At 34.6% G+C, this 26,905-nt stretch overlaps 1 protein-coding gene across 2 annotated transcripts in view; it reads left to right on the top strand.

Annotated features, from left to right (window-relative positions):
- Nucleotides 1-26,905, top strand: part of LRRC7 (leucine rich repeat containing 7) — a 454,713-nt gene that overhangs the window by 135,966 nt on the left and 291,842 nt on the right. For both annotated transcript variants that reach the window (XM_049617014.1, XM_049617013.1), the window contains exons 3-4: nucleotides 2,176-2,293; nucleotides 24,322-24,400. In XM_049617014.1, coding sequence (XP_049472971.1) covers nucleotides 2,176-2,293; nucleotides 24,322-24,400 — 197 coding nt within the window. The remainder of the gene's footprint in view (nucleotides 1-2,175; nucleotides 2,294-24,321; nucleotides 24,401-26,905) is intronic.

The raw sequence follows: 26,905 nt of genomic DNA, 5'->3' as shown, positions 1-26,905 counted from the left end.
CAAAATCTTTATATGTATAACTAACCACATTGCATGTGGGTGGACCTAATGGTCCTAACAGAATGATAGAGACTGTGCAAAAATTTAAATTAACATCTACCATGAGTATAGACATCTGTTTTTCTATTTTTTAAAGGGAAAATTAGTAATTAGTAAAAACAATCCATCAAAGTTTTCTTTTGTTTGTTTTTGTCTTTTTGGTTTTTTGGTTTTTTGTTTTTTTAGGTTTTATAAAAAGAGGTAGTGACACTTCTGTATGGCATTTTGAAATTCTAGCACTATGTTAAGTATTGAAAATAATCTTTATAAGGAGCCAAAAATGACCAACCAAAAGCAAGAAACTGTATGTTTTATCTTAAGGAAAAACCAGTGCAATCTAGTTTTTAAAAAACTAATGAATTAAGAAATAACAACCATGTATTACATTGTTTTTGCCTATAAATAACTCATTCCATGAAAGAATAAGCACTAGGTAAATGCTCTGTGGGCCAATTGCATAGTCATGGATACCAGACACTTTATCTGTGGAAATTCAGCAAAATAGAATTAGAAATGTCAAATAGAAAAAAATCTCATTAAGATAATTCTTCCAGAAATGAATAAAAAATTCTGCCCCAACTGTTCATATCTTGAGTGGTCAAAATGAGATTGGCAGAGCTAAAAAACCTAACATTGTTTCCCAAAATATGGTACTGGAAACACCCGCATCAAAATAATCAGATCAGTAGAGTGTATTGTTTAAAAATGCAGATTTTGAGGGGCACCTGGGTAGCTCAGTCGGTTAAGCGTCTGACTTCGGCCCAGGTCATGATCTCACAGTTCATGACTTTGAGCTCCACATGAGGCTCTGTGCTGACAGCTTGGAGCCTGGAGCCTGCTTCGGATTCTGTGTCTCCCTCTCTCTCTCTGCTTCTCCCCAGCTCATGCTCACAGTCTGTCTCTGTCAAAAATAAATAAACTTAAAAAAAAAATGCAGGGGCGCCTGGGTGGCTCAGTTGGTTATGTGTCCAACTTCAGCTCAGGTCATGATCTCCTGGTCTGTGAGTTCGAGCCCCGCGTTGGGCTCTGTGCTGACAGCTCAGAGCCTAGAGCCTGCTTCAGATTCTGTGTCTTCTTCTGTTTCTGCCCCTCCCCTGCTCATGCTCTGTCTCTCTCTGTCTCAAAAATAAATAAAAACATTAAAAAAAATGTTTTTTAATGCAGATTTTGATCCCCATCCCAGACCCATCATGTCAGTACTTCTTTGGGTAAAGCCCAAGAATCCACATTTGAAACAAGCACCTCGATTTACCAGTGATTAAAACCATGCTGGATGTAAGAACCATTGCTTTAACACTTAACTCTTCTCCACATAGTACTTTGGACTGATGGCAGATATGAACCAATCACTAGTGATTTTTTTAGCTAAATATCAGAAGTTAAATGTTTTGGGGCACGTGGGTGGCTCAGTTGGTTAAGCGTCCAACTTTGGCTCAGGTCGTGATCTTGCAGTTCGTGAGTTCAAGCCCCTCTTTGGGCTCCATGTTGACAGCTCAGAGCCTGGAGCCTGCTTCAGATTCTGTGTCTCCCTCTGTCTCTGACCCTCCCCTGCTCACACTCTGTCTCTCAAAAAATGAATAAACATTAAAAAAAATCTTTTAAATAAAAAAAAGAAGTTAAATGTTTTATTTTCTAGATGTTTATGAAGCACTGTGGAGGGACACAGAGAAATATGAGCCCGTGTATTCAATTGTATCACAGTACTTGCATGCCAAATAAACAACTGTCAAACATGGTTAAATGGAAGTAATACGTGGTTGCAGAGAAAGAGAATTGAGGTTACCCTGGTAGCTGTGGGAATAGAAAGGAAGGGACAACTCCAGAACATATTTGAAAGAAAAAAAATCAATAGGATCAGTGGCAAATTGAACATTAATAGTAAACAGTAGGGGAAGAAACAGAATCCCTTGTGTTTTGAATTTGGATAGCAGAGAATAGTGAGGCACTAACATGGAGATGGAAAATGAAGCATTCTGAAAAGAATTGAGAATATGAGTGTGGAAGAAGGTGAGACTTTTGCAGCTGGTCCTTTTATTACCCCATTTATAAAGATGGTGATTTGAATTTTGTTGCTGAGTTTATGTATGAATGGATTTAACCAAATTGAAATCTAATTAATCATTATTTTTTTTACAGCAATTGTTCAACTGTCAAGCTCTAAGAAAACTAAGTATTCCTGATAATGATCTTTCAAATCTGCCAACCACTATTGCTAGTTTAGTTAATCTTAAAGAACTCGACATCAGTAAAAATGGTAAGATTCTCATCTTATCTCTAAATAATTTGAATTTTTATATGAAGACATGCTTTGTTTTCTATTAGCAAATGATATAACACTTTTTATGTGATTTTGTTTTAACTCCAAGTTAATTTTGTTGAAACGTTAAATCTTAAACTATAAATCAAAGACAGAAAACCTCTCTCCCCTCCACTTATTAATATCTCTGGCTCACTCAGGCCTTATTTCCCCCTGTATTCAGATATGTGATGGAATCTTTTGCAGAACATTTTACTATCTTTACACCATTTATTTTCCTCATAATCAGAGTAAAATTTTTTCCTACATGTTCAATGAGGTGTACCTATTCACTGTACTTGGAATTGAACTCCCAATTTCCCTTACTTTGCTCCATGTTTCCACATAACACTGACCATCTTCTCAGTATTATAGAATTCACTTACTTATTATGGTTACTGCCTATCTTTTCCTGCCTCAGATTGTAAATTCTGTTATTAGGCAGGAGGGATTTTTCTGTTTTGGTCACTGATATATCTATCTCAGATGTCTTGAGCAGTGGCTGGGAAATAATAAGTGCTTAGTAGTATTTGTTATATTCTGGCCAAACTCACATGTGTGGTGATGTTGTTAATGCTGATGCTAATGTTGATGTTCATGTTGATGACATTTTCCTTTAAATGTTTGTGGGATTTCCTGTGTTCTCATATATTCATAAATCTTCCAAATTAACTTGGCTCCTTATTTTACTAGAATAAAAGAAAGATTAGTCAAAAGGGTTATGTCCAGGCAGTATGAGGATATAAAACATTACCCTCAATCATTAAACAAGTTGGTTAAACTTGTGTGTGTGCATGTATGTGTGTGTGTATGTGTGTGTGTATGTGTGTGTGTACATGTGCGTGTTGCTTTTTTTTTTTCAGGCAGTATGTTTGGTGCCAAAGGAACAGGCGTAAACAAAACAAGTCCCTCCCTTCATGAAACTTACATTTTAATGGATGCATTAGACATTAGACAAGTAATTATGGATGATTAAATAAACAATTAGTGTGAAGATACGTTGGATGTGAAGGGCATGTATACTAGTAGAATAAATCCAGTTGGTGTGGTTAGGGAAAGTTACCCTAAGAAATGATACCTAAGCCCAGACAGGACAAATAGAAGTTGTTATTCAGGAGCTTTAAAATTTCATTTATGCTGGATGAGTAAATTATAGAGATCCACTTTACAACATGGTGCATATAGTTAACAATGTTGTGCAATTCAAAAATTTTTAAGAAGGTAAATCTCATATTAAATGTTCTTACCACACAAAAAATATGGAGACACAAGGAAACTCTGAGATGTTTTGGATAAATCTATTACCTTTTTTGTGGTGATGTTATCACTGGTATTTGCATATGTCCAAAGTCATTATGTTATATATATTCAATATGTGCAGTTCTTTGTGTATCAGTTATACTTCAATAAAGTGTTTTTTTAAAAAAAAGGAAACAAAAAAATAAAGGAAAAACTAACAAGCATACTAAAAAAAAAAAAGAAGAAGAAGCAGCAGCTAGGTAAGACTGGTTTGACATTCTAGGTACATAAGGATCTTAATGTGTCATTAAAGACCACCAGAAAAATCTCTTGATCACATGTAAACATAGCATACCTAAGAAACTCTGGAACATCCCATTTAAAATTAAGATCCTACTGTTATTATCCACTAGATACACACTCTATTTCCTTTCCCTGTTTCATTTTCTTTATACTATTTATGAGAAACTGACATACTACATATTTAAATTGTTTATATATTGTCTAGAGTCCCATTTACTAGAATTAAATTCAGTAATGTTCCAATTTTGTTGTTCTAGTCACTGGTATATCTTTATTGCCTAAAACAGTGTGTGGCATACTATAGAAGCTCGATAAATATTATTGATTGAATTCATGAATGAATGTTCCTTTTGGAACATGGAACACTTGTTGATAGTACCAGTGTGAATTGCTAGTGATTTCTTCAAGTCTATGAGTCTAAGAGTCATGGAGACATTTACAGTGTCACTAGGTAAATAGGACTAACACCTATAAATAAATATCATGAGGCTGTACAATGAGATGCTTAAGTATATGGCACAAATTACAATGATAAATTCTTAGAAAATTAAGACTATTTTATTATTAGGGAATTATTCAATAAAGGCTATGGATTGAGGAAGTGAGAACATTTCATTTGAAGAAAACAGTATGCAAACGGGGACACACACATCTACACCAACCTGACTTACCACTTGGAGGGTTTTCAGGAAGACAATTCTAAAAGGACCACATGTTGACTTAGAATAGCAACTAAATTTAGATCCATTGAAAGATGACATTACATCTACCTTTATTAAGAATAGATTTATAGGCCACATATTTGTGTGGATTGATATTTTGGTACATATATATTGCTTACATATTTAGATATATTAACACACCAAGTTCTATTTTGAAATTACAATTTATGAAAAATATTATATGGACAAATATAATGCATCCCTTGATCTTCAGTCAGCTTTAGCTGAGTATTCTGAGTAAATAAATATCTATTTATTTTTTAAGAGGATTAGAAAAAAACTTTTCTAAATATAAACATGAAATTCCCAAGAAATATGTTATTTTTATAATTATCTCCTAGTGGCCCTCTTGCATCAAGACATTTTTGTTGCCAGGAAGTGAATTGAGAGTTGTATGTCCTCAATTCAGAAAGAACTCTGTGAGCATCCTTAGAAGTCCTTGTGAATATTATTAGGGAATTTTTGCTGTGCTTATGGTCTCTATGTTCTGGAAATATTTATGCAAAAATACATGCTAGACATGGCAAAATAATCTGCAAAGTTAGCAGCACAAAAGGTTTGAGGAACCCGATGATATATCAGCCATTGCTAGAAGTTACACAAACAGTAAAAGATTTTGACACATCAATACTTTCACAAAATTGTACCTAAAAAAGCTATCCCTGAAATCTGTGGCAGAGATCTAGATAGTTACTTAAGAGCCATAACTCATCCTTTGGGAATCTGTCAAGGGAAAAAAGACTAGATAGGAAAAAGTAAGGGCAGTGTCAGCATCACCGTTGACAAGGTTGGAATAGTCCTGGTGGAAGATTCAAGGCATGAGAGACTATAATCTGCATTGGCATTTAGGTACAGACAGTAGAATGATTAATTTGAGGCAGGGACTCACTTAAGTACTAGTCAATCTAGGTAAAAATTTGCTTGAAATGTGCTTGAATTTGATATGTGACCTTTTATGACAAAACTAATTCACTCGGAGGCTGAGGTTAAATCTGATTTTAATTGTCCATGTGGCCCCCAATCTTTACTTTTCACATCCATTTCTGCCACTTGAAATTCTGTTCACTGTTTAACTTCCATAATTTAAAATTACTCTTTTATATTAAAACATTAGAAAAGTGAACTAATGTGTATAGAAAACATACCTACACTATTTGTGTGAATAGCTTTCATCTACCTCTCTAACCACAACTCCAAAGGACCCATATCCCCTTGCATTTCATCCTCAGGTAATGCCAGATTGTTGTTCCCAAATGCATCAGGCTGGCTACTCATGACACAAGGAAACAATACTATTTTGTCTGCCCAAAATATTCCTTCCTTCCCACTGCTGTAACTCCTCAACCAGAGTCCTCATCACCTTTAAGAGACATTTCAGATGTGATTTATTCTGAGATACATTCCTGATCTTTATACACAGAGAGAATTAATTGTTCATTCATCTGTGATAACTTTATGCTTTGTATATATTTTTATTTTGAACTTATCTCACTGTTTAATTTCTGTATACCCTTATATATATGATTATATTATGCAACTCTCGAAATCAGGCACTATCTTATTCATTTCTGTATTTGGAGCTGCTAAAACAAAGGCCAGCAACCATGGCAGGTGCTCAATAAATATTTGGCAAATAAATAAACATTATACAGAAGCATTTTTAACAAATATATACTTGTATATTTATATTATATTCCATTAGGGACCTACATAGAATAGGGTCCCCACCTGTTATCCTGGGGAACTGTTAAATGTAACTGAGTGCTGGAAAAGATGGAAATGGCACTGTAATACATAATGAATAACTACTAAAATCAGCACTAACCTGACATGTAATAATATATTTAATATCTTTGCTCTCTGGAATAATGACTACTTTGTGTGAAGCTTTCGTCTCTTCCTTGAGCTTCAGATTGGTATAGCCAACTGCAGGCTGAACATAGCCATGATACGTTTCACAAACACCCCAAACATTGTATTTAAAACCAAATGTCATCTACCCTAACCTGCACTGTGAGAATTTCACTGTTACATTAGAGAATCTACATTGTAGCCTATGTCAACTGAAGTACATTAAATAGGAGAATAACCTAGCCATATCTGCAATTTAGAAAGAGTGCTAACGCTACTTTGTGAAGGATGAGTTTGGTAATGGTGGTGGGAATAGTGGGGATAGGGAGACCAATTAGAAGGCTACTTAAGTAGTCTAGCAAAGAGACAAAGGGACTAAATTAAGATTGTAACAATGGGAATGGTGAGAAGGAAACAGACACGTTTCCTCCATGTGCATTGAGGAGATAATTTGGCAAGATTTGGTAACTGAATGCATATGGAAGTTGAAGGAAAGAATGGATTTTTACATTGAATGCCTACAAGTATTTCATTCCACGTAATGTTTCTGAAATTTGTCCTTAAATGATCAATGTACATGTAATGATAGTAGCTAAAGTATCAATATTCCCACTGTTAATGTTCTTGCCAACATTTGGGATTATTAGATATTTTAAGTGTTGGCTAATCAGATGAATATATAAGGGTAGGTTGGTCATTTGTATTTCTATAATCACCAGTGAAGTTGGCATTTTTAAGTTTCTTTTTATTGGCAACTGTAGATTCTTTCTTTACAAATTGTCTTTTTGGCACATTTTCATTTTGGCCCATTTTATTTCTTTTATTGTTTGTCTGTTGGGTTCCTGGTGATTCAAAAGAGCTATTTACTGTGAACACTTTTTCCTTGTTAGTTAAATGGGCTACAAATATTATCTCCCAACTTGTGGTTTGTCTTTTCACTTTGCTTAGGATGCCATTTGTCATGGAGAAGCTGCCAATTTCAATGTAATAAAATTTGTCACTCTTTCCTTTATAGTCTGTATTTTTAAAGCTTATTTAAGAACTTCTTTCCTACTTTAATATCATAAATATATTTCTCTATATTTTCTTCCAAAAGTATTAGTTTTTCTTTTCACATTGAGGCCCTTAATCCATTTGCAACTTATTTTCCTATGCTGTATATAATCAAAATTTATTTTTTCCATATGAGTAAGATGATCAATTGGTCCAGCAACATTTATTACATCATCCCTTGTTTCCTCATTAATTTTTAATTCAACCTCTTTTACATATGAAAGATATTTTTTCCAAATTCATCCCTGCCCTGTCAGCCCACTTGCCTGTTCCTGTGCCAATATCACATTTTCATGATCACTATAACTAATATTAAGTTTCAATATCTGATAATCCAAGACCTCATTTTTTCCTTTTCAAGAGTGTCTTGATATTCTTGGTATTCAACTCTTCCATATGAATTTTAGTTTTAACTTCTTGAAATTTGTAGACAATTTATTGGCATTTTTAAATCGGCTTGGATTAAAGATTAATTTGGGAAGAATTGATATGTTTGTGACAGTAACTATTATAATCTATGAGCATACTATGTAACTTTAGCTTTATTTAAGTCTTATTTTGTGTCTTTCAATAAGGTTTTGTGATTTCCTTCAAGAGAGACTTTCACACATTTTGTCAAGAGTTATCTCTAAGCAGTTTAAGTTGCTAGTTTATATTGTATTCATTTTTAAAAAGTGATTTTTACAGCTTTAGTTCATGTTATATGGAAACATTATTTTCATATTTTAATCTTACATTCAGCAATGGTGCTGAATTGTAAGTTCTCATACATAACCACTAGATTCTTTTGAATTTCTTATGTATAAAATTATATTTTCTGCATGTGACAGGTTTTTCTTTCCCACCCTTTATATGTTTATATACTTTGAGTCATTTTTTAATAAGTTATAATTTCCAAGGAAATCACCTATCCCATCATTTAGATACTCAATTTTATTGTCAAACATCACCCATAGGCTTCTCTTATGTGTTTCATAAATCTCTACCGTATCAGTGGCCATTTATTCCTTTGTATTTCTAATACTTTTTACTCATGACATCTTTTACTTTAAAAAAAAAATTAAACATACATTTATTTATTGAGAGACAGAGAGAGACAGAGCATGAGAATGGGAGGGGCAGAGAGAGGGAGAGACACAGAATCCAAAGCAGGCTCCAGGCTCTGAGCTGTCAGCACAGAGCCTGAAACGGGGCCTGAACTCACAAACCACAAGATCATGACCTGAGCCAAAGTCCGATGCTTAACTGACTGAGCCACCCAGGCATCCCATGTCTTTTACTTTTTTTTTTTTAATCATCCATCCTGCCAGAAGTTTTTCTACTTTACTAACTTTTCAAATAATACTCTTTGGCATGTTAGTGTCTCTATTGGTTGGCTTGTTTATTTTCCATCATTGATTTTTACTTTTCTATTTCCAACTGCAGCAATGTTTGTCATTCTCCTCCTTTCTTAGGATTTACTCAGTTATTTTCAGTATTCTAACATATTTGAGACTTTTTTAGTCATCACATTATTCTTATTGAACTATATTGCAGACTACATGGTCTAGATGATACTGATTTCTCGTTATTGACTTTCACATTGTGGCCAAGTGTATTGTCAATTTTTTAAATATTTGTTTTTGTCTGTAATAAAAATACATATTTGGGGCGCCTGGGTGGCTCAGTTGGTTGGGCTTGTGAGTTCGAGCCCTACATCGGGCTCTTTGCTGACAGCTCAGATCCTAGAGCCTGCTTCGGATTCTGTGACTCCCTCTCTCTCTGCCCCTCCCCCTGCTTGCACTCTGTCTCTCTCTGTCTTAAAAAAATAAATAAACGTTAAAAAAATACATATTCTCTGGTTATTGAGTACACACTAAGGATCTACTAATAATATAATTACATAAGATGATTAGATATAGATATAGATATAGATGATATAGATATAGATATAGATAGATACATATATAAAGACACAGAGAGGGGAGAGAGACAAGTAAATAAACATTCATGCTGCATTTAAATCACCCTTCCTCTCTTAAGTCTTTTTGTTACCAAAACTACATGCAGCAATCCATGGGTAAATGCATCACTTTCCATGCCAATGGATTTTTTATTATTTATTCGTTAGATCTTAATTCAGTAGTAAAATAAAAATCCTGTTTATCAGAGATAAACACATTTTATGATATTGTGGTCTCTGAATAAATAGTCTATGCCTTTTTGTAGAGCTGATACATGGTCATAATGGAGTAAATTGTTTTATATGGTAAAGCAAGACAATGAATGATAAGGTTTAATTAGGCAGTGGTTCAGTTTTAAGTCTGATGTTGATTTATCATAGCTTCAGAGAGACTGATGCTATAATTTAACGACTTTAATGAAAATGAATTAACATGAAAGCCCTTCCTAATTCTGCAGCAATTAAGTGATTTTTCTCTCATCCTCTAAAACATTTCTATGCAAGAAGAGATTTGAACAGCATCATAGTGGGCAAAATCACTATTGTTAGTTAAAATGAAAGGCAATCAGAGTTGAAGGCATTATTATGTGTTTTACTAACTTGCCAATTATTCCACCCTTTCCCTAAATGCATGCAAAACACTAAGGACAAATAATATCCTCAACTTTCTATGAGAGTGAGTTTCTCTCAAACACACTAGAAAAAGAAGAAATGAGCAGCCAATTATATGATAAAAATCTTTAAAATTTTCAGCATAAGAGAAAGAGATTCAAGAAGTATGTATATAAATTCTTAGGGAAGTCTATTTTGGGATGCTTTATTATGAGCTGGGGAGAATATGTTACCATGCAGTTGTTCTCAATTAACAATAAATATGCTTTTTGGTGTTTGGCAAATCGTTGGACCATTTGTTTAGAGTAAAGCATATTATTTTGCCCTATTAAATGGCTCGCTCACAACACTCTTAATGTGTTATTTATCTGAAAATCACTAGCACTTGCCTTACTCTAAAACAGGTTTCCTTTCTACAAAGCCCATTTCTACGCAAGATTACAGTGTTAAAATAAACTGAGGATTGACTCCCTGTATTTCCATTAGAGAATATGATGGCAACAAATACCAGGCCTGTGTCCTTGTCACCTTCTCAGCCTGATGCCAGGACTTTTAACTTTTTCTGACGTCTTCGTCAGGAAATAAAATCAACAAGCAATGCTTATGTGTATTATCTGGATTTACTCCATGGGGTATGGAGTTTACAATCAGGTAATATAATATATATTTTTTAAAAAGGAATTACCCTCACCTTCTCATCATTCTGAGGTCTGTTCTGTCACCTAAACTGATAACTTTTCCTTGAGTAACAGCAGAGCCTTTTCTGAGCTGAGTGATTAACCTGTTTTCTGTGTCTTTGTAAATCCTGGAAAATTGTAAGAGAAAAAAATTGAACTGATAATGAAGCATGTGAGCCCTCTCTCTACTACTCTGACTCCCTCCCCGCATCAGTATAAACTCCTTGAGAACAATAACTGCTATACCATACACTCCTTCTCCATCCTCAGTGGCCACATCAATGTGCAGGCAGTAAATGCTCAATGAAGTGGTTGATTGATAATGAAGGAAGAATTCATCGATCGACTATGAAGTTAGATTATGAAGCAGTTCATTTCACTGTTATGAATGTTTGTTTTTCAATGTGCTTATTTTTGAAATAGAGAAAGGGAGAGAGGGAATCAGGTATCACTCTTTAACTCATTTTATCTATGTCAGATTTATTCCTCTGTGAATCAACTCATTGTTGGTCAAGGTCACAGAGACTTCTCAAAATGTTTGCCAGACATGTCCCTAAGGTAGAATCAGTTGCATGACTGACTGTCTCGAATTATTCATTAGCGTACCTGCATTTGGTTTTTCTCTTCATAATACCACTAAAATAGACATAGTCTTGCAGGAGACTTTTTGATTATCCTTGCTTACCTTCCTACCGAGTTCTCCATTCTCTTCACCAGAGTGGTTAGAGGTAAAGCAAACCATTCCAGTCTGTTTATTCTTCTTGTTTTTTTCTCTCTCTTTCTTTTAAGGTGTAACTTGCCTATACAGTTTCTCACAAATTTACTAATCTAATTCCTGAATGTGTTTCCTTTCTCATGCAGTAGATTGCTCCCTCTGAAATCTCCCTATAATCATTGTTTCCTACTCAGTGGAGTATTGCCTCATTTACCAAATATCTTTGGGGAATGAGGGTTTATATGCAAACTAATTTTCCAAAATAAAATTATAATTTATCCTTCTATATATCAAAATATTTAATTTTATTTAATCATTCTGGTTGGAAATTGTTCCAAGGATGTTTCATATTGCATTATCTTCTTTAAATTGGTGTCATTAATGCAATTTAAATTTTCCAGGTTGATTTGAGTTCATCATGGGCTGTCTTATTGAACTTTTATTTTTAATATGTGTAGCTGCTTGCCTCTAAGAAAGATAAGAATGATAGACTTGAATAGTTCTGTTATTAATTTTGTAGTTTTTCCCATCACCCCTTCTATTATCAGATTATCAGTTATAATTTATTCATACTGGCACCCCTTCCTATTTGTTCCTTCTAATAACTGTCAGTTGAATGGTATATAAGGAATACAAACATTCTGAACTAGGTTTATAGCACTTGTTGCAAAATTGTTAAATTCAGAGATAAGGAACTTTATTCTTGAGCACTATACTTAAAGTTTCAGGAAGTTGATACCATCTGAAATTTGACTGAAGGTAATTATACAACAAATGCAGTTTACTATGCCACCATGTAAGAATGCTACGTAGTCAATCATGAATGTGCACTAAATTCAGAGTTCCAGAAAGTTTAGCTTGTTTGTAGTTGACATAGACAGTATGTATGGAACAAATGCAATATATAGTGCTTTGTTCTAAATGCTACCTTATGAATCTTGGGTAGCTAAGACTTATACCCCAAAGTAGTTTAAACCCTAGATTTGATGGAGGCAGCTTAACATAGATAAAATTTGATAGTATTTGGAATAAGGTTGGCCTTGTTTCAAATCCTGGCTTCCCCCGCAAGCCTCAGTTTCTTCTTTAGTTAAATGGGAGTAATAAGCCACTTTATAAAATTGTTATAAATATGAAATAAAGCAAGGTGCTTAAAACTTGTCCTCAAAAAATTCTATTTTTATCTGCTCCTAAATCTAATCCAATTTACTAGATATATAAATATAGATATATAAATAGCCTGCCTGCCTTCTCAAAATTGAAAACAAAATAGCAATTATAAAAATCGGTATCACAAAATAGCATGTAAAAATATTAAAATTTTCTAAATTTATTTTCTTCCTTTATTTTATACAAGACATAATATTAAAGTTTTTGTCTTTTATCAGCATATGGCACTTATATCACATAGTGAACCATTTAGACTGATGATATCTGTGAAATTCAGTAAGGAGGTTTTTCAACATGCACTATCCACAACTATTATCATGCATACTAATTCATACAAAAATTATAAGCAACAAAAATAAATTCATTTATTAAAGAGGGTCTTCTTTTTTTAAAAAAAAAAGTTTATTTCATTTATTTTGAGAGAGAGGGAGAGAGAGTGAGGGAGAAAGAGAGAGGGAGAGAGAGAATGAGCAAGTGTGAGCAGGACAGAGAGAGGGAGAGAGAGAATCCCAAACAGGCTCCATCCACACTGTTAATGTAGAGTCCAATGCAGGGCTCGATCTCACAAACCATGAGATCATGACCTGAGCCAAAATGAAGAGTCGGATGCTTAACTGACTGAGCCATCCAAGCACCCCAGTAATAAACATAAATTTTAATGCATTAGAGAACACTAAATCATTCCAAATTTGGTATTTGTAGGAAGTCTTTTATGTTTTTTTCTAAATATTTATCTTAGAGAGAGACAGACATAGCATGAGTGGGGGTGGGGGGATTGCAGAGAGAGAGGGTGACACAGAACTCAAAGCAGGCTTCAGACTCCGAGCTGTCAGCACAGAGACAGACATAGAGCTCAAATTCAGGAGCCACAAGATCACGACCTGAGCCGAAGTCGGACACTTAACCAACAAGCCACCCAGGCACCCCAATTTTATGTTTGAATAGAAAGAGATACCTTTCAATCTAAGCCCTCTGACTAAAATCAAGTTTCTTTCCATATTTGTAAAGTATTTTAGTTCATTGCTTCAAGGTATTGATGTGAAGATATAATTAGATCCAATTTAATAAACACTTACTGACTTTTCATTGTTTTCCTAGGTCTGATCTAGGTACTGTCAGGAATATTAAGAAATTCATGTCAACTGATGAATCTCACTCTCTAACTCCATCCTCCTATTTTTCCAGATGACTTTCTCTTATAGCTCAAAACATGATTTAGCCCTGTCAGAACCACCAATCTGTTAATATTCCAACATATCTTTCCAGCTTTGCCTTTTTGTTCATATGTTTTCTTTTTCCCTCTTTGCATGGCTTGGATTCTGTGGTCACTTGTCAAATGATACCCTTGACACCTTTCCTCCTTTTATATCACTGTGCTCGCTCAGTAAAATTACAAACCTGGTTGAACCCAACTCTCTACCTATTGCTAAAAGGATCTGGAAAAAACATTCAGTCACACTGATATCACTTTAAATTCATGATTGAAAATCTGAAATGCAGCCTTAACACTTCTCCAAAGTCACGTTTTACTTCCTTAATCCATTGCCTCTCCTCTTCTTGTGATTATTTCATTTGTTTTACTCTTTCTTCAAACTCCCATACCTTCTCTCCTATCTTTGTGGCTACTGATTCTACTCCACTGAGAAAATCAAAGCTCTCGGATGATAACTTCCCCCAGACACTTACCATCATATCTACCCATCTACAGGCATCTGCACTCGTATTCTCTGATTCCTGCCCATTAGTACAGATGAACTATTCCTGTTCCTCTCTGAAGCCACTGAATAACCAGCCTCTCTTGCCTACCCATGGATATCACTCCAACAATTCTCCTTACTTTCTACTACATAATCAAGGTTTTTTTCTGCTTGTTTACTCTAATTGGTGTATGCACATGCTGTTATTTTTCCATTCTAAACAAAACTTCTTAGCTCCTCTTTCCTGAATGACTCCCCCTCCCCCTGCTTGTAGCAAAAGCACTAGGTGGGGTTGTCTGTATTCTCTATCTACAATTTTGTTCCTCTTCCTCTCTCAAACCACTCTTATCTTCAAGCCCACTACTCCAACAACATCATTCCAGTCAAGATCACCCTGATTTCTTCATTACTAAATCTACAGGCAGTTTTTGGTCAGCATTTCACTTGACCTATCAGCATCATTTCAAACAACTGATCACTTCTTCCTACTTGATACGTTTACTTCATTTGGCTTTTAGAAGTCAATACTTACTGATTATCTGTCCCATCTGTCAGATTGATCTTGTTCAGTCTCCTATGTTGATTCTTCCTCTTCTCCCTATCCTCATTTTGGAGTCCTTCATGGTTTGGTTCTTGGTCCTCTTTTCTTCATTATCTCACTCACATCACTGGTGTTCATATTTTGTCTCATGGTTAAATACTATCTATGTAATCATGGATCCCCAGTTTTTTGACCTACAGTCTAGACCTCTCTCCTAAACTCTAGATTCATAAAAAACAACTACCTGACTTCTCCTCTTAGAAGTCTCAAATTACACATGTCCAAAAAATGAACTGTTTATCTTGTCTTCAAAGCCTACTTCACATATTGCTTTTTCTAAGTTAAAGGCAACCCCTTCATCCAAGTTGCTTGAGGCAAAAAAGCCTACAGTCATCCTTGATTCCCCTTTTTTTTTTTTTTTCATACTCCAGATCTAATCTATCAGGAAATCCTATTAGTCTTACATTCAAAATACATTCAGGCTCCATTCATTTCTCTCTCCTTCCACTACTTTCACCCAGAAGTAGACCACCATCAACTCTTTTCATGTTTTACTATACAGCCTCCAGTTGTTCTCCCTCTTACAAAGGCCACCTTACTCGGGAACCAAAGTGATCCTCTTAAATTATAAATTAGATCATAATACACTCATGTCCTTCAATGTCACTTTATTTCATTCAGAGTAAGAACCAAAGTCCTTGCAATGGCTTAAGAAGCCCCAAATGAGTTGACACCCTCATCTGCCCACCCACATACACAACCTTATTATCCCTCTGACTTAATGTTTTGCTACTTTACTCTTCCTGGCTGTGTTTTAACCACTCTGGAATCCTTGCTATTTCTAGAATACACCAGGCATACTCAGGCCTTATAGAATTTTCACTATTTATTCCCTGTGCCTGAAAGGCTCTTACTTTCCACCCTCAGACATCCAGTCATATGTGTCTCTATCTCTCTCAGTTTCAAGTCCTTGCTCAAATGCCATCTTACCAATCAGTGAGGCTTACCCTAATCACCCTGGTTAACTTGGACATTCCCAGGTATTTCTGATCCTTTTTATTCTGCTCTAATTATCTTTTCCCATAACATTTCTCATTGCTAAGATACTATATAATTTTATACATTTATATTTCTATTAATTATCTTTGTTTTATTATACAAATTTCTCTGATAGAATATATAAGCTCCACAAATGAAGAGAATGTGTCCTTCTTTTTCATGCTATATCCCCAATATTTTTTTAATGTTTATTTTTGAGAGAGAGAGAGCGAGAGAGAGGGCAAATGAGTGGGGGAGGGGAAGAGAGAGAGGGAGACACAGATTCTGAAGCAGGCTCCAGGCACTGAGCTGTCGGCACAGAGTCCGACGCAGGGCTTGAACTCACGAACTGTGAGATCATGACCTGAGCCGAAGTCGGATGCTTAACCAACTGAGCCACCCAGGAGCTCCTATATCCCCAATATTTAGTACAGTTCTTAACAGAATAAGTATTCAAATATTTGTCTAATATATGAAATGACCCATTTCTCTCAGGGACCTTATTATTATAGTTAACAACTCAAATATCAGAGAATATCAAATATACAATAAGATGGCAAATCAGTGAATCTTCAACTTATAAGCAAGTACCATGTCTTATTATTTTTTGAGTATCATTTCATTTCAGACATTATATAATCTAAAATGCTAGGTATTAAGGAGAGCTACATGTCCTAAAATAGCTAAATAAATTATAATGTAGATCATTGAATATAAATGTATTTTTATGGATGATATTTAGACTGAAGATTTAGGTGAGAGAGTGGATGAGGACAGGTAAAAATTATAACACATTAAATAAATATATTCAGAAAGTAAGATTTAAAAACAGTTTATATGTTATGTAAATGTCTTACACTCAGGTTTGCCTTTCATTTATGATCATAAGGATCAATGTTGCTCTTATTCTTGTTAGGCTCTATGTGTGAGAATGACAAAATTGTTTGCTACATTTAGACTCTAAACTTATCTATTGCAGGGGAAAAACATTTGCTTTCATACTTTATTGCCAACTTAAAACCTACTTAAAGCCTAACCCAAGATTTTAAAAACACTTGAGTTTTGATTTTTATTTTGACACCAATAATCTTTTTTATAATTAAATAAATCTGAAAACTATATTACTTATAGGTTTAAGATCATTATCAAGACTTAGATGTCTGCATTAGTTATAGATAAGATACTCCAAATAAAAGCAATTAACCAGATATATACTAAACTTAATGACTTTTAATTTTCTATCATGCTACACAGGAAAGATCCATATTTGATTGATTTCAGAATCCCCCCCTTTCCCTTCTTCTGCACACCCTCTGGAAGAATGACTGAGATAGAAGCAGCAGGAAAAAGGACAAGAATGAATAACCCACAAAGGGCATAAGTTCCTGAATAATTTTGAAAGTTGAGCAGGAAATTTTTGAACCCATTTTTTTTAAAGGAAGGGAAAAACAAAACAAAACAAAACCCCACAATTAATCAGATAAAATAGTCAATCATATCTTTTCTACTTCAAGGTATTAATATTCTGTTAATGCAATTTTGACCATTCCATTACATTAAACATTTATTTCTGTTTTAAATTCAGAATGCAGAAATCTAATTTTTCATTTGATGGTATTTCTATGAACATATTCAAAATAGGTTTTGTGATATAGTTATTGAAGTGAACATATGGCATTTCAGCCTAGGTTTGAATCTATTCTAAACATAATGAGCCTGAATCTCCAGGGATTCCCAAAAGTGAACTCTTCATGGCCTTAGAAGAGAGTTCCTTATGGGCCTGTGTTAGAAAGTTTATGTGTTATCTCAGCTGAAAAACAGGGAGTAGAACTTGAATTGTAATGGCCTACAAATGTTTGAGCCCACTTCCTATAGTAATCACAAATTAATATGATTGAAGTATATGTGTTGTTGAAGTACAGGATATGTATCCCTCTACTTCAGGATGAATACATTTGAAAATCTAAACAAAGTTCATGATAGAAAATGTGTGTGTGTGTGTGTGTGTGTGTGTGTATCTATCTATCTATCTATCTATCTATCTGTCTATCTATATATCTACCATATATCTATGTAAAACAAATATCACCTTTCTTATAAATTGAAAACACTGTGTTTCAGAGGACCATACAGATCAGTTTCAAAGACTGGTTGATGAAGATGTGGATTCTATAATCAAATCAAATGTAATTTTAATAAGAAATAACATAATGAAGTAAAAAGGATAAAAGATATAGTGTTACAAAATTGAATTAAATCCTACCTTATACATTCTCATCTGTAAACACCCATTAGTATTTAAATAAGTCACCGAATCTTTGTGAATGTATGGTTTGTCATCCATAAAATGCAAATAATATTGCTTAATATATCTTCCCCATAAGACTATTAAGATAAATTATTTTACACAGTGGTATAGAGAAGAGTAAGTTACCTTAATTCTTATTAATATATGAATTATATCTAGTGCCATACTAATTTCTTTACCTTCCTACTATCTAATACTCAGATCAACTCTTTGAATTAGACAAAAAATGAATAAGTGATGCTCAAATATTATATAAAATAATATCTAGTTAAGTGACAGCACTGAGATATGACAGCACAGTTACGATTCCAACCTGTACTTTTAACTCTTTGATAAACGACCTCTTCATGTTTAGGTTAAACTATAAGTTAAAATTATGCTCTAGAACTTAAACTCTAGGGCCCATGTATTAGTATATATGGTAAAGTTCCCCCTGGAAACCTTTGAACATTTATCTCAGATACTATATTGATTAGCTATAGGGATCCTTCAGCACACTAATTCCTATTTATTGGTTGTGTTCTCTTAGGTGGATAAATTTTACAAATGTGTTACCTCAAGCCAGCCCATTTTGATATTTGGTTCCTTTGTTGACTGACATAGTCTTCTTCCATTTACTGTTGACCCTTGAACAATACAGGGGTTGGGCACCAATTCCTACACAGTTGAAAATCCACATAAAACTTTTTACTCTCCCAAAACTGAACTATTAATAGCATACTATTGACCAGAAGCCTTATCAATTACACACAGCCAATCAACACATACAAATGTATTAAATACTATATTCTTACAATCACATAAACTAGAGAAAAGAAAATGTTAAGAAATTCATAGAGAAGAGAGACTGCATTTATAGTACTGCATGTATTTATCAAGAAAGAATCCATGTTTAAATGGACCCATGTAGTTCAAACACATGTTGGTCAGGGGTCAACTGTATTTCCCTTTTTTTTTAATAATTTATTTTTTTAGTTAGCAAAAGGTGAAACAATGATTTCAGGAGTAGATTCCTTAATGCCCTTTACCCATTTAGCCCATCCCCCCTCCCACAACCTCTCCAAGTAACCCTTTGTTCGTTCTCTGTATTTAAGAGTCTGTTATATTTTGTCCCCCTACCTGTTTTTATATGACTTTTGCTTCCCTTCCCTTTTGCTCACCTGTTTTGTATCTTAAAGTCCTCATATGAGTGAAGTCATATGATGTTTGTCTTCCTCTGACTGACTAATTTTGCTTAGCATCATACCCTCCAGTTCCATCCACATAGTTGCAAATGGCAAGGTTTCATTCTTTTTGATTGTTGAGTAATACTCCATTGTATATATATATATACACCACATCCTTTTTATCCATTCATCCAAATATTTGTTATCTTTCCACATTTTTTCTTGTGGTTGATTTCGAGTTACAAAGTGTTATGGTCTGAAAATATGTATGGTATGATCTTGATCTTTTTGTACTTGTTGAGGGCGGATTTGTGTCCCAGTATGTGATCTATTCTTGAGAACATTCCATGTGCACTGGAGAAGAATGTATATTCCACTGCTTTAGGATGAAATGTTCTGCATATATCTGTTAAGTCCATCAGGTTCAGTGTGTCATTCAAAGCCATTGTTTCCTTCTTGATTTTGTGTTAGATGATCTGTCTATTGCTGTAAGTGAAGTGTTGAAGTCCCTTAGTATTATGGTATCATTACCAATGAGTTCCTTTATGTTTGTGATTCACTGATTTATATATTTGGGTGTTCCACATTTGGAGCATAAATGTTTACAATTGTTAGATCTTTTTGGTGGATAGACCCCTTAATTATTATATAATGTCCTTCTTCATCTCTTGTTATGGTCTTTATTTTAAAGTATAAATTATCTGATATAAGTATGGCTACTCTGGCTTTCTTTTGGTGACTGTTAGCATGATGGTTCTCCATCCCCTTACTTTCAATCTGAAGGTGTCTTTAGGTCTAAAGTGGGTTTGTTGTAAACATCATTTAAATGGATCTTGTTTTATTACCCATTCTGTTACCCTATGTCTTTTAATTGGAGCATTTAGCCTATTGATGTTTAGAATGAATACTATAAGATATGAATTTATTGCCATTATGTTGCCCATAGAGTTGGAGTTTCTGGTGGTGTTCTCTGATCATTTCTAGTCTTTGTTGTTTTTGGTCTTTGTTTTCCCCATCTTTTCTCCCCTCAGAGAGTCCCGCTTAAAATTTCTGGCAGGGCTGGCTTAGTGGTCACAAACTCCTTTAATTTTTGTTTGTCTGGGAAACTTTTTATCTCTCTTTCTATTTTAAGTGACAGTGTGCTGGATAAAGAATTCTTGGCTGCATATTTTTCTGATTCAGCACATTGAATATATCCTGCCACTCCTTTCTGGCCTGCCAAGTTTCTGTGGACAGGTCTGCGGCAAACCTTATCTGTCTTCCCTTGTGGGTTAAGGACTTTTTTCCCTTGCTGCTTTCATGATTCTTTCCTTGCCTGAATATTTTGTGAATTTGACTATGATATGCCTTGTTGATGGTGAGTTTTTGTTGAATCTAATGGGAGTCTTCTGTACTTCCTGGATTTTCATGTCTGTATCTTTCCCAAGGTTAGGAAAGTTTTCCACTATGATTTGATCACATACTCCTTCTACCCCTTTTTCTCTCTCTTCATCTTCTGGGCCCCCTATGATTCTGATGCTGTTCCTTAATGAGTCCCTGATTTCTCTAATTTTTAAATCGTGCTCTTTTGCCTTAGTCTCTCTCTTTTTTTCTGCTTCATTGTTCTCTATAAGTCTGTCCTCTATACCATTGATTCACTGCTCTGCCTCATCCATCCTTGCTGCTGTGGCATCTATTTGAGATTGCAGCTCAGTTATAACATTTTTTATTTCATCCTCACTAGTTTTTATCTCCACAGACAGTGATTCTAATCTGTTTGCATCTGTAGCTAGGATACTTACTATCATGATTCTAAATTCTGGTTCAGACATCTTGCTTGTGTCTGTGTTGATTAAGTCCCTGGCTGACATTTCTTCCTGTTTTTTTTTTTTTTTTTTCGGGTGAATTCCTTCGTTTCATCATTTTTGGAAGAAAAGGAATTAACATGGTAAAAAAAAAATTAAAAATAAAAACTTAAAAACAACACAAAAAAATCAAACAAAGGATGCTAGATCCTAGGTTGTCCTGGTCTGATTGTTGGAAGGAGCTTGATAGATTAGAGAAAAAAGGGAAAAATAAGAAAGGGGGGGGGGGAAGGAAAAAAGAGGAAAATGTTTGAAAATTTGAAAAAGTTAATACAATGAAATAGAATAAAATAAAATGATGGAAGAAAAAAATAGAATTTTAGAAGTTTACAAAAAAGTAAGAAATATAGTAGAAAAAATTAACGAAGAATATTTGTAATAGAATTGGAGAATAAAAATAAATTTTTTCTCTTTCTGTATTTAAGAATAAGAAAAGGAAAAAAAACACCTGAATAGATGGACCAGAAAATAGATTGAAGTGCAATTGAAATTACATCCTTTTCCCCTAGAAGTCAAACTATGAAGCACTTTATAGTCCATAAACTAAGCAGGTGGAGAGACTTGTGTTGTTCCTGAAGAGCCTGGTTGGCCCCGTGTGCGGGGCTTAGTGTAAAGGCTCCATTCTCCACTAGATGGTGCTCCTTAGCTTACTGGGGTGGCCATTGGACCCCTTGGACCTCACTCTCTTCTCCTGGGGATTTGCTCTTACCACCATAGCTCCATCAGGTATCAAGCTGTGGAGTTTCAGACTCCACGCTCCCCCTGTTTAGAGTCTTCATGGAACTTAAACCCTCTCCTTTCTTCTTTCTCCCTTTTTTTCTTTCAGTCCCTCATGTACTCTTTCTTTTCTGTGCAGCTGCTTTTGGGCAAGGGGGATGCTTTCCATACTCTTTCCCCACCTGTGTCCGTCCTCTCTCTGCAAGCAAAAACAGCTCCTTGCCCTCTGCAGCTTTCTCCCTCAGTTCACCTCTCCGTGCCACATACCTGCTGAGTTCTGTGATTCTGGTTGTGCAGATTGTTGTGTTAAGCCTCAAATCAGTTTTCTAGGTGGGCAGGATGGTTTAGTGTTGATCTGGCTGTATTTCAGGGATGAGAGACTCAAAAAAAATTTCCATGCTGTTCCATCATCGTGGCCCCTTCTCTGTATTTCTAATCATTATAGGTAACATTTATGCAGCACCTTGTGCCAATTGCTTTGCTGCTTTATCTCTCTATCCTCACCACAACTGTATTTGAAACCATTCATATAATCAGCATTTTTCATAGTAGACATTGAACATTTAAATGGGTTACCCAACCAGTAAGTGATGAAGTTGGGATTCCATCTTAATCCAATAGACTCAGCTCTGAATAAGTTTCAGTTTGAACTACAAACAACATAATATGTTTTTAAACAAATAATTTAGTAGTATTTTCACCACAAAAGGGAATTACATTTTCAGTAGAAGATAAAGAGATACAATCTTTTCTTTAAAATTATTTTTTAATTTGCTTCTGCTTCTATGTCTTGGTTTACACATAATTAAGAAGGCAGGCACGTGTAGAGATAAGGCATCAGGTATACCAGTATGCAATGAGCCCCAACTGGTTGCTGAACAAAAAAGCTAAAGTCATAAAGGAAGCCTTACCCACCTGTTGGTTGCAGATATCCAAAGGAAATATAAATACTATAGGGGAAATATTGAGGACATCTCAAGGATTGACATATTGATTTCTTTGCCATTTTATTCAGGTCTAGTTAATGAGGGTGGCTCTAGATGTTATGGCCTTTCCAAAAAAGAGAATTGGCTTTTCTCATTCAATTTGTATGTAACAGAGCTCCTACACTTCCTTGGGTTCTTAACTAAGAAGTAAAAATACTTAAGCAATAACTTTAGGACAGCATAGTTTCTGATGAACTTTCACATAGGGAGAAAAAGCATGAGAAATGTCTCCATACCCTCTTTTGTACCCTTATTTTGCAGTGGATAAATGACCTGTCTTGGTTTGACTGTCCTCCTGCTGCTTCACTGGGCTTCAAGGTTCTGTGGACATGGTGGTCTAGGTCAATGGAATCTTGGAAGGTGGTGGTTTTCTTTCTTGACTGTCCATCATTAAAAAGTTCAACAAAATCCTGCCACAAAATGTTCCTTATCCTCTTGTCAAACATGAAATACTGAGCAGGTCTAGTACTTTATAGGAATATTACCCCCTTAATAATTTCAAAAATTTAGAGCAGGTAGTACTGTAGACATATAGGAATAGCTTCATATTGCTGCCCTCTCTTCTATCTCTTGTATAACCTACTATATTTGATTCATTTGTATCAACTGAAATATCCTCCACATCTTTTATTTCTTTGACCCTCACATTTATGGATTAGGTTTGTGGCTTACTGAGTTTCAGTTTTGTAGAAAGACCTGTTTTTCTGTTACATAACCCACAGCACAACTTTGACAGCAGATGAGCAGTTCTCTAAGAGTGATAGGGTGATGAGCTAGGCTGGCTGCCTCAGAGACTGGAGAGAGGACCCGATGAAGAGTTGTTCACCTTTTCACCCTTTCAGGCAGATGTAGAACTACATTCTGTGCAGCCAACAAGAAGAATTGCATAAAATTTATTAGAGACCCACATTAGTTTGGGAATATCTATTGGTTTTGTGATACATCCCTATGTATCTTTCACATGTTCAATCTTCCCATCTTATAAAAGAAGCCAAGGTTTCCTTATATCTGCTGATATCCCCTTACTACAGTAGTAGCACTTAATAATCAAATACCTAGTTATTTTTATTGCTTTAAATTAGTAAAAACTCAAGATCTATCTTATGCTGAGCATACAATTGTCTTCAATTTATAACCAATTTCCAAGTATCATTGTGCTAAAATATTATTTAACATTTAAATTTTATTTTTTAAATGTATGTATATATTATAGGACACTAACATATTATTACATTGTTATACTTATTTAAATGATTATCCTAATGGTATATTTGTACTATATCTGTACTATATGTTAACTCATAATTTTAGTTAATTATTCTTAATATTAGAACTATAGTTGGAAGAATTTTTGCTGGGACATTTTCATGTTCCTCTTTATTTATTTATTTCTTTGTTTACATTTTAGGTGTACAAGAATTTCCAGAAAACATTAAATGTTGTAAGTGTTTAACAATTATTGAAGCCAGTGTCAATCCCATTTCTAAGTGAGTATGAATGATTACATTTTATTTATATTAATGCCTCCATTGGATAATAATGTACACATATAAAGGAAATTCACATAACAAATGAGTTTTAAATCATGCATTTAAAATTCAATTTAACAGAATGATGGGGGAAAATAATGAAATCAGAATAGTTTAACAAAAGATGATTAAAAGCTTTGCTGAATAATGATGAAGGCCTAATCGGCACAAGATGGCATTACTTTGAAGCAGACTATGTCATCATTTTCCTGTGCCTTTCAGGCAACATTCCATGAAAGAGCACTGAAACTAAGGAAACAGTTATTAGTTATGATCATGATGGAAAATTAACACTAAGGATGCGATGAAAGTTCACGAGAGTGCAAGAGGTTAATAAATTGATAGGTGCATGAAAATAGTTGATCATGTAGTTCAGACTGGAAAATGAATTAAGTATGACCAGATAAGGAGAGTATTTGTGTACCAGGAAGAGCAAAAAGACAATTCTATGAGGATAACAAAATGGAAGACTTGGATGGTAAAGATGCTGTGATCAGAAATGGAGTATTTGTGGGAATGCCTGGGTGGTTCAGTCAGTTAAGCATCAGACTCCTGATTTCAGCTCAGGTCATGATCTGTTGAGTTCATGGGATAGAGCCCCATGTTGAGCTCTGTGCTGACATTGCAGAGACTGCTTGGGATTCTCTCTCTCTCAACCTCTCTCTTGTCCCTTCCCCACTCGCACTCTCTGTCTCTCTCAAAATAAATAAATAAACATAAGAGAAAAAGAAAATCATCTAAAAAAAAAAAGAAATGGGTATTTGTGGCTTATGGTCTGTTAGTAGAGAAATGCCATGGGAAGATGAGAGCCAGCATGTGACAATGTTGGCAAATTAATGTTATGTCATAGGGATACAGTGTGCTGTGCAATCAAATAGGTCAAGAAACCATGGAGTGAATGGATTGGATAAGTCATGAATCTGAATGTTAAAGTCACTTAACAATTGAAGTAGAAATAAAACCTGGAAAGACAGTAGTAGCAATATTTGGGAGAGATTAAAACAATCCAATGGTATGGGACACAGATAAGTAGTCTCAGAGTAAGACTGACATTATAATTATACAAAAACTGATAATAGAATTTGAAAAAAAAAGCCTGAGTCTTCTGTCTGTATGGAGTTGGGGAGACTAGGAAAAACTGAAGCCCACTAGAAAAGCATTTAATGAGTGGAGTGTTTTTAGAAGACCGAAGGAAGTTTATCAAAGGGAGTGTGAAGGGAGATTTTTTATCAATACAGTTAAGAAGAGGTAAGTAATGAGGATGGTTTCTTTATGGATCATGAAAAGAGTCTGTAGATAAGACTAGGAACAGAATATAAAAGAAGGAGATAGAAGTTTAGATGGAGATCTTTACAGTGAATGGTTTGTAAAATAATTTAAGGCCTTTAGTAGAAAGTGTGGAACATCAAGAAGTAAGATATGTTTGAAAAATAACAACTTTTCTACCTTAAAAAGAGTATGGAAGGAAAAAAAAAAACAACTGTGAAAAGTGTTTTCCAAAACTTTTAAACCAGAATGCAATTTTCTCAACAAAGAATAGGCATTAGTAACTTTTCACACCAAGACTGCAACCAAGTCCTTGACTTGAGTTATAATCCAGGGCATATGATGAATTGTTTTGACTTCTATTTCTTTAATTCTAATAGCTCATCTTATTTAGGAATCATGATAAGGTCTTTGGGAGTAGAAATCCGATGATAATTTATATCTTTAAGAAGCTTAAAGACTGTGGTTTGACTATGTCTCTGAATTCCTTCCATATGTTTAACTTTTCAAAAGATGAATGAGTATGTCCTACTTCATCAAAAAATGCCTAACACTAAAAGCATTAAGTAATTTGGGAATTAATAAAAAATTACTCAATACAGAAACCAATTTAAGTAGTATACTAATTGTAAAGGATTTTTAAGATATATTTTACATAAGGCATGTATAGCTCAGTGAATTTATTGTACAGTTCCCAGCCATGTTGACCTTCTCCATAAGCAGTCCACAACATAGCAGCTTGCTTCTTTAAGGCCAGCAGCTGAGTAATTAATTTTCTAGCAAGACAGTATTATAATATAGTTATGAGAGTGACATCGCATCATATAGTCCATATTCCGTTGATTAGAAGCAGGTCACAATTCTTATCACACTCTGAGGAAGATCATACAAAAGCAGGAACATCAGGAAGTGAGGGTCATGGAGGCTACCTTGGAATCTGTCCACCACATCTTTGATATCTGGTTTGCTGAGACTTTTTATTATTAATGGATATCGAATTTTGTCAAAGCTCTTTTTTTTTCAAACATGTTGACATGATGATGTGTTTTTTCTTCTTCAGTCTAATGATATAGTGAATTACATTGAATGTTTTTTGAATGATGATCCAAATTTGCATCCCAGGAATAAACCTTAATTGATTAGGAAGTATTACTTTTTTATAAATTAATGGCTCTGATTTGCTAATATTTTGTAGAG

Source organism: Panthera uncia, assembly GCF_023721935.1.
Source record: "Panthera uncia isolate 11264 chromosome C1 unlocalized genomic scaffold, Puncia_PCG_1.0 HiC_scaffold_4, whole genome shotgun sequence".
Classification (NCBI taxonomy): domain Eukaryota; kingdom Metazoa; phylum Chordata; class Mammalia; order Carnivora; family Felidae; genus Panthera; species Panthera uncia.
The sequence above is the reverse complement of the archived record's forward strand: the minus strand, read 5'-3'. Positions and strand labels throughout refer to the sequence as shown.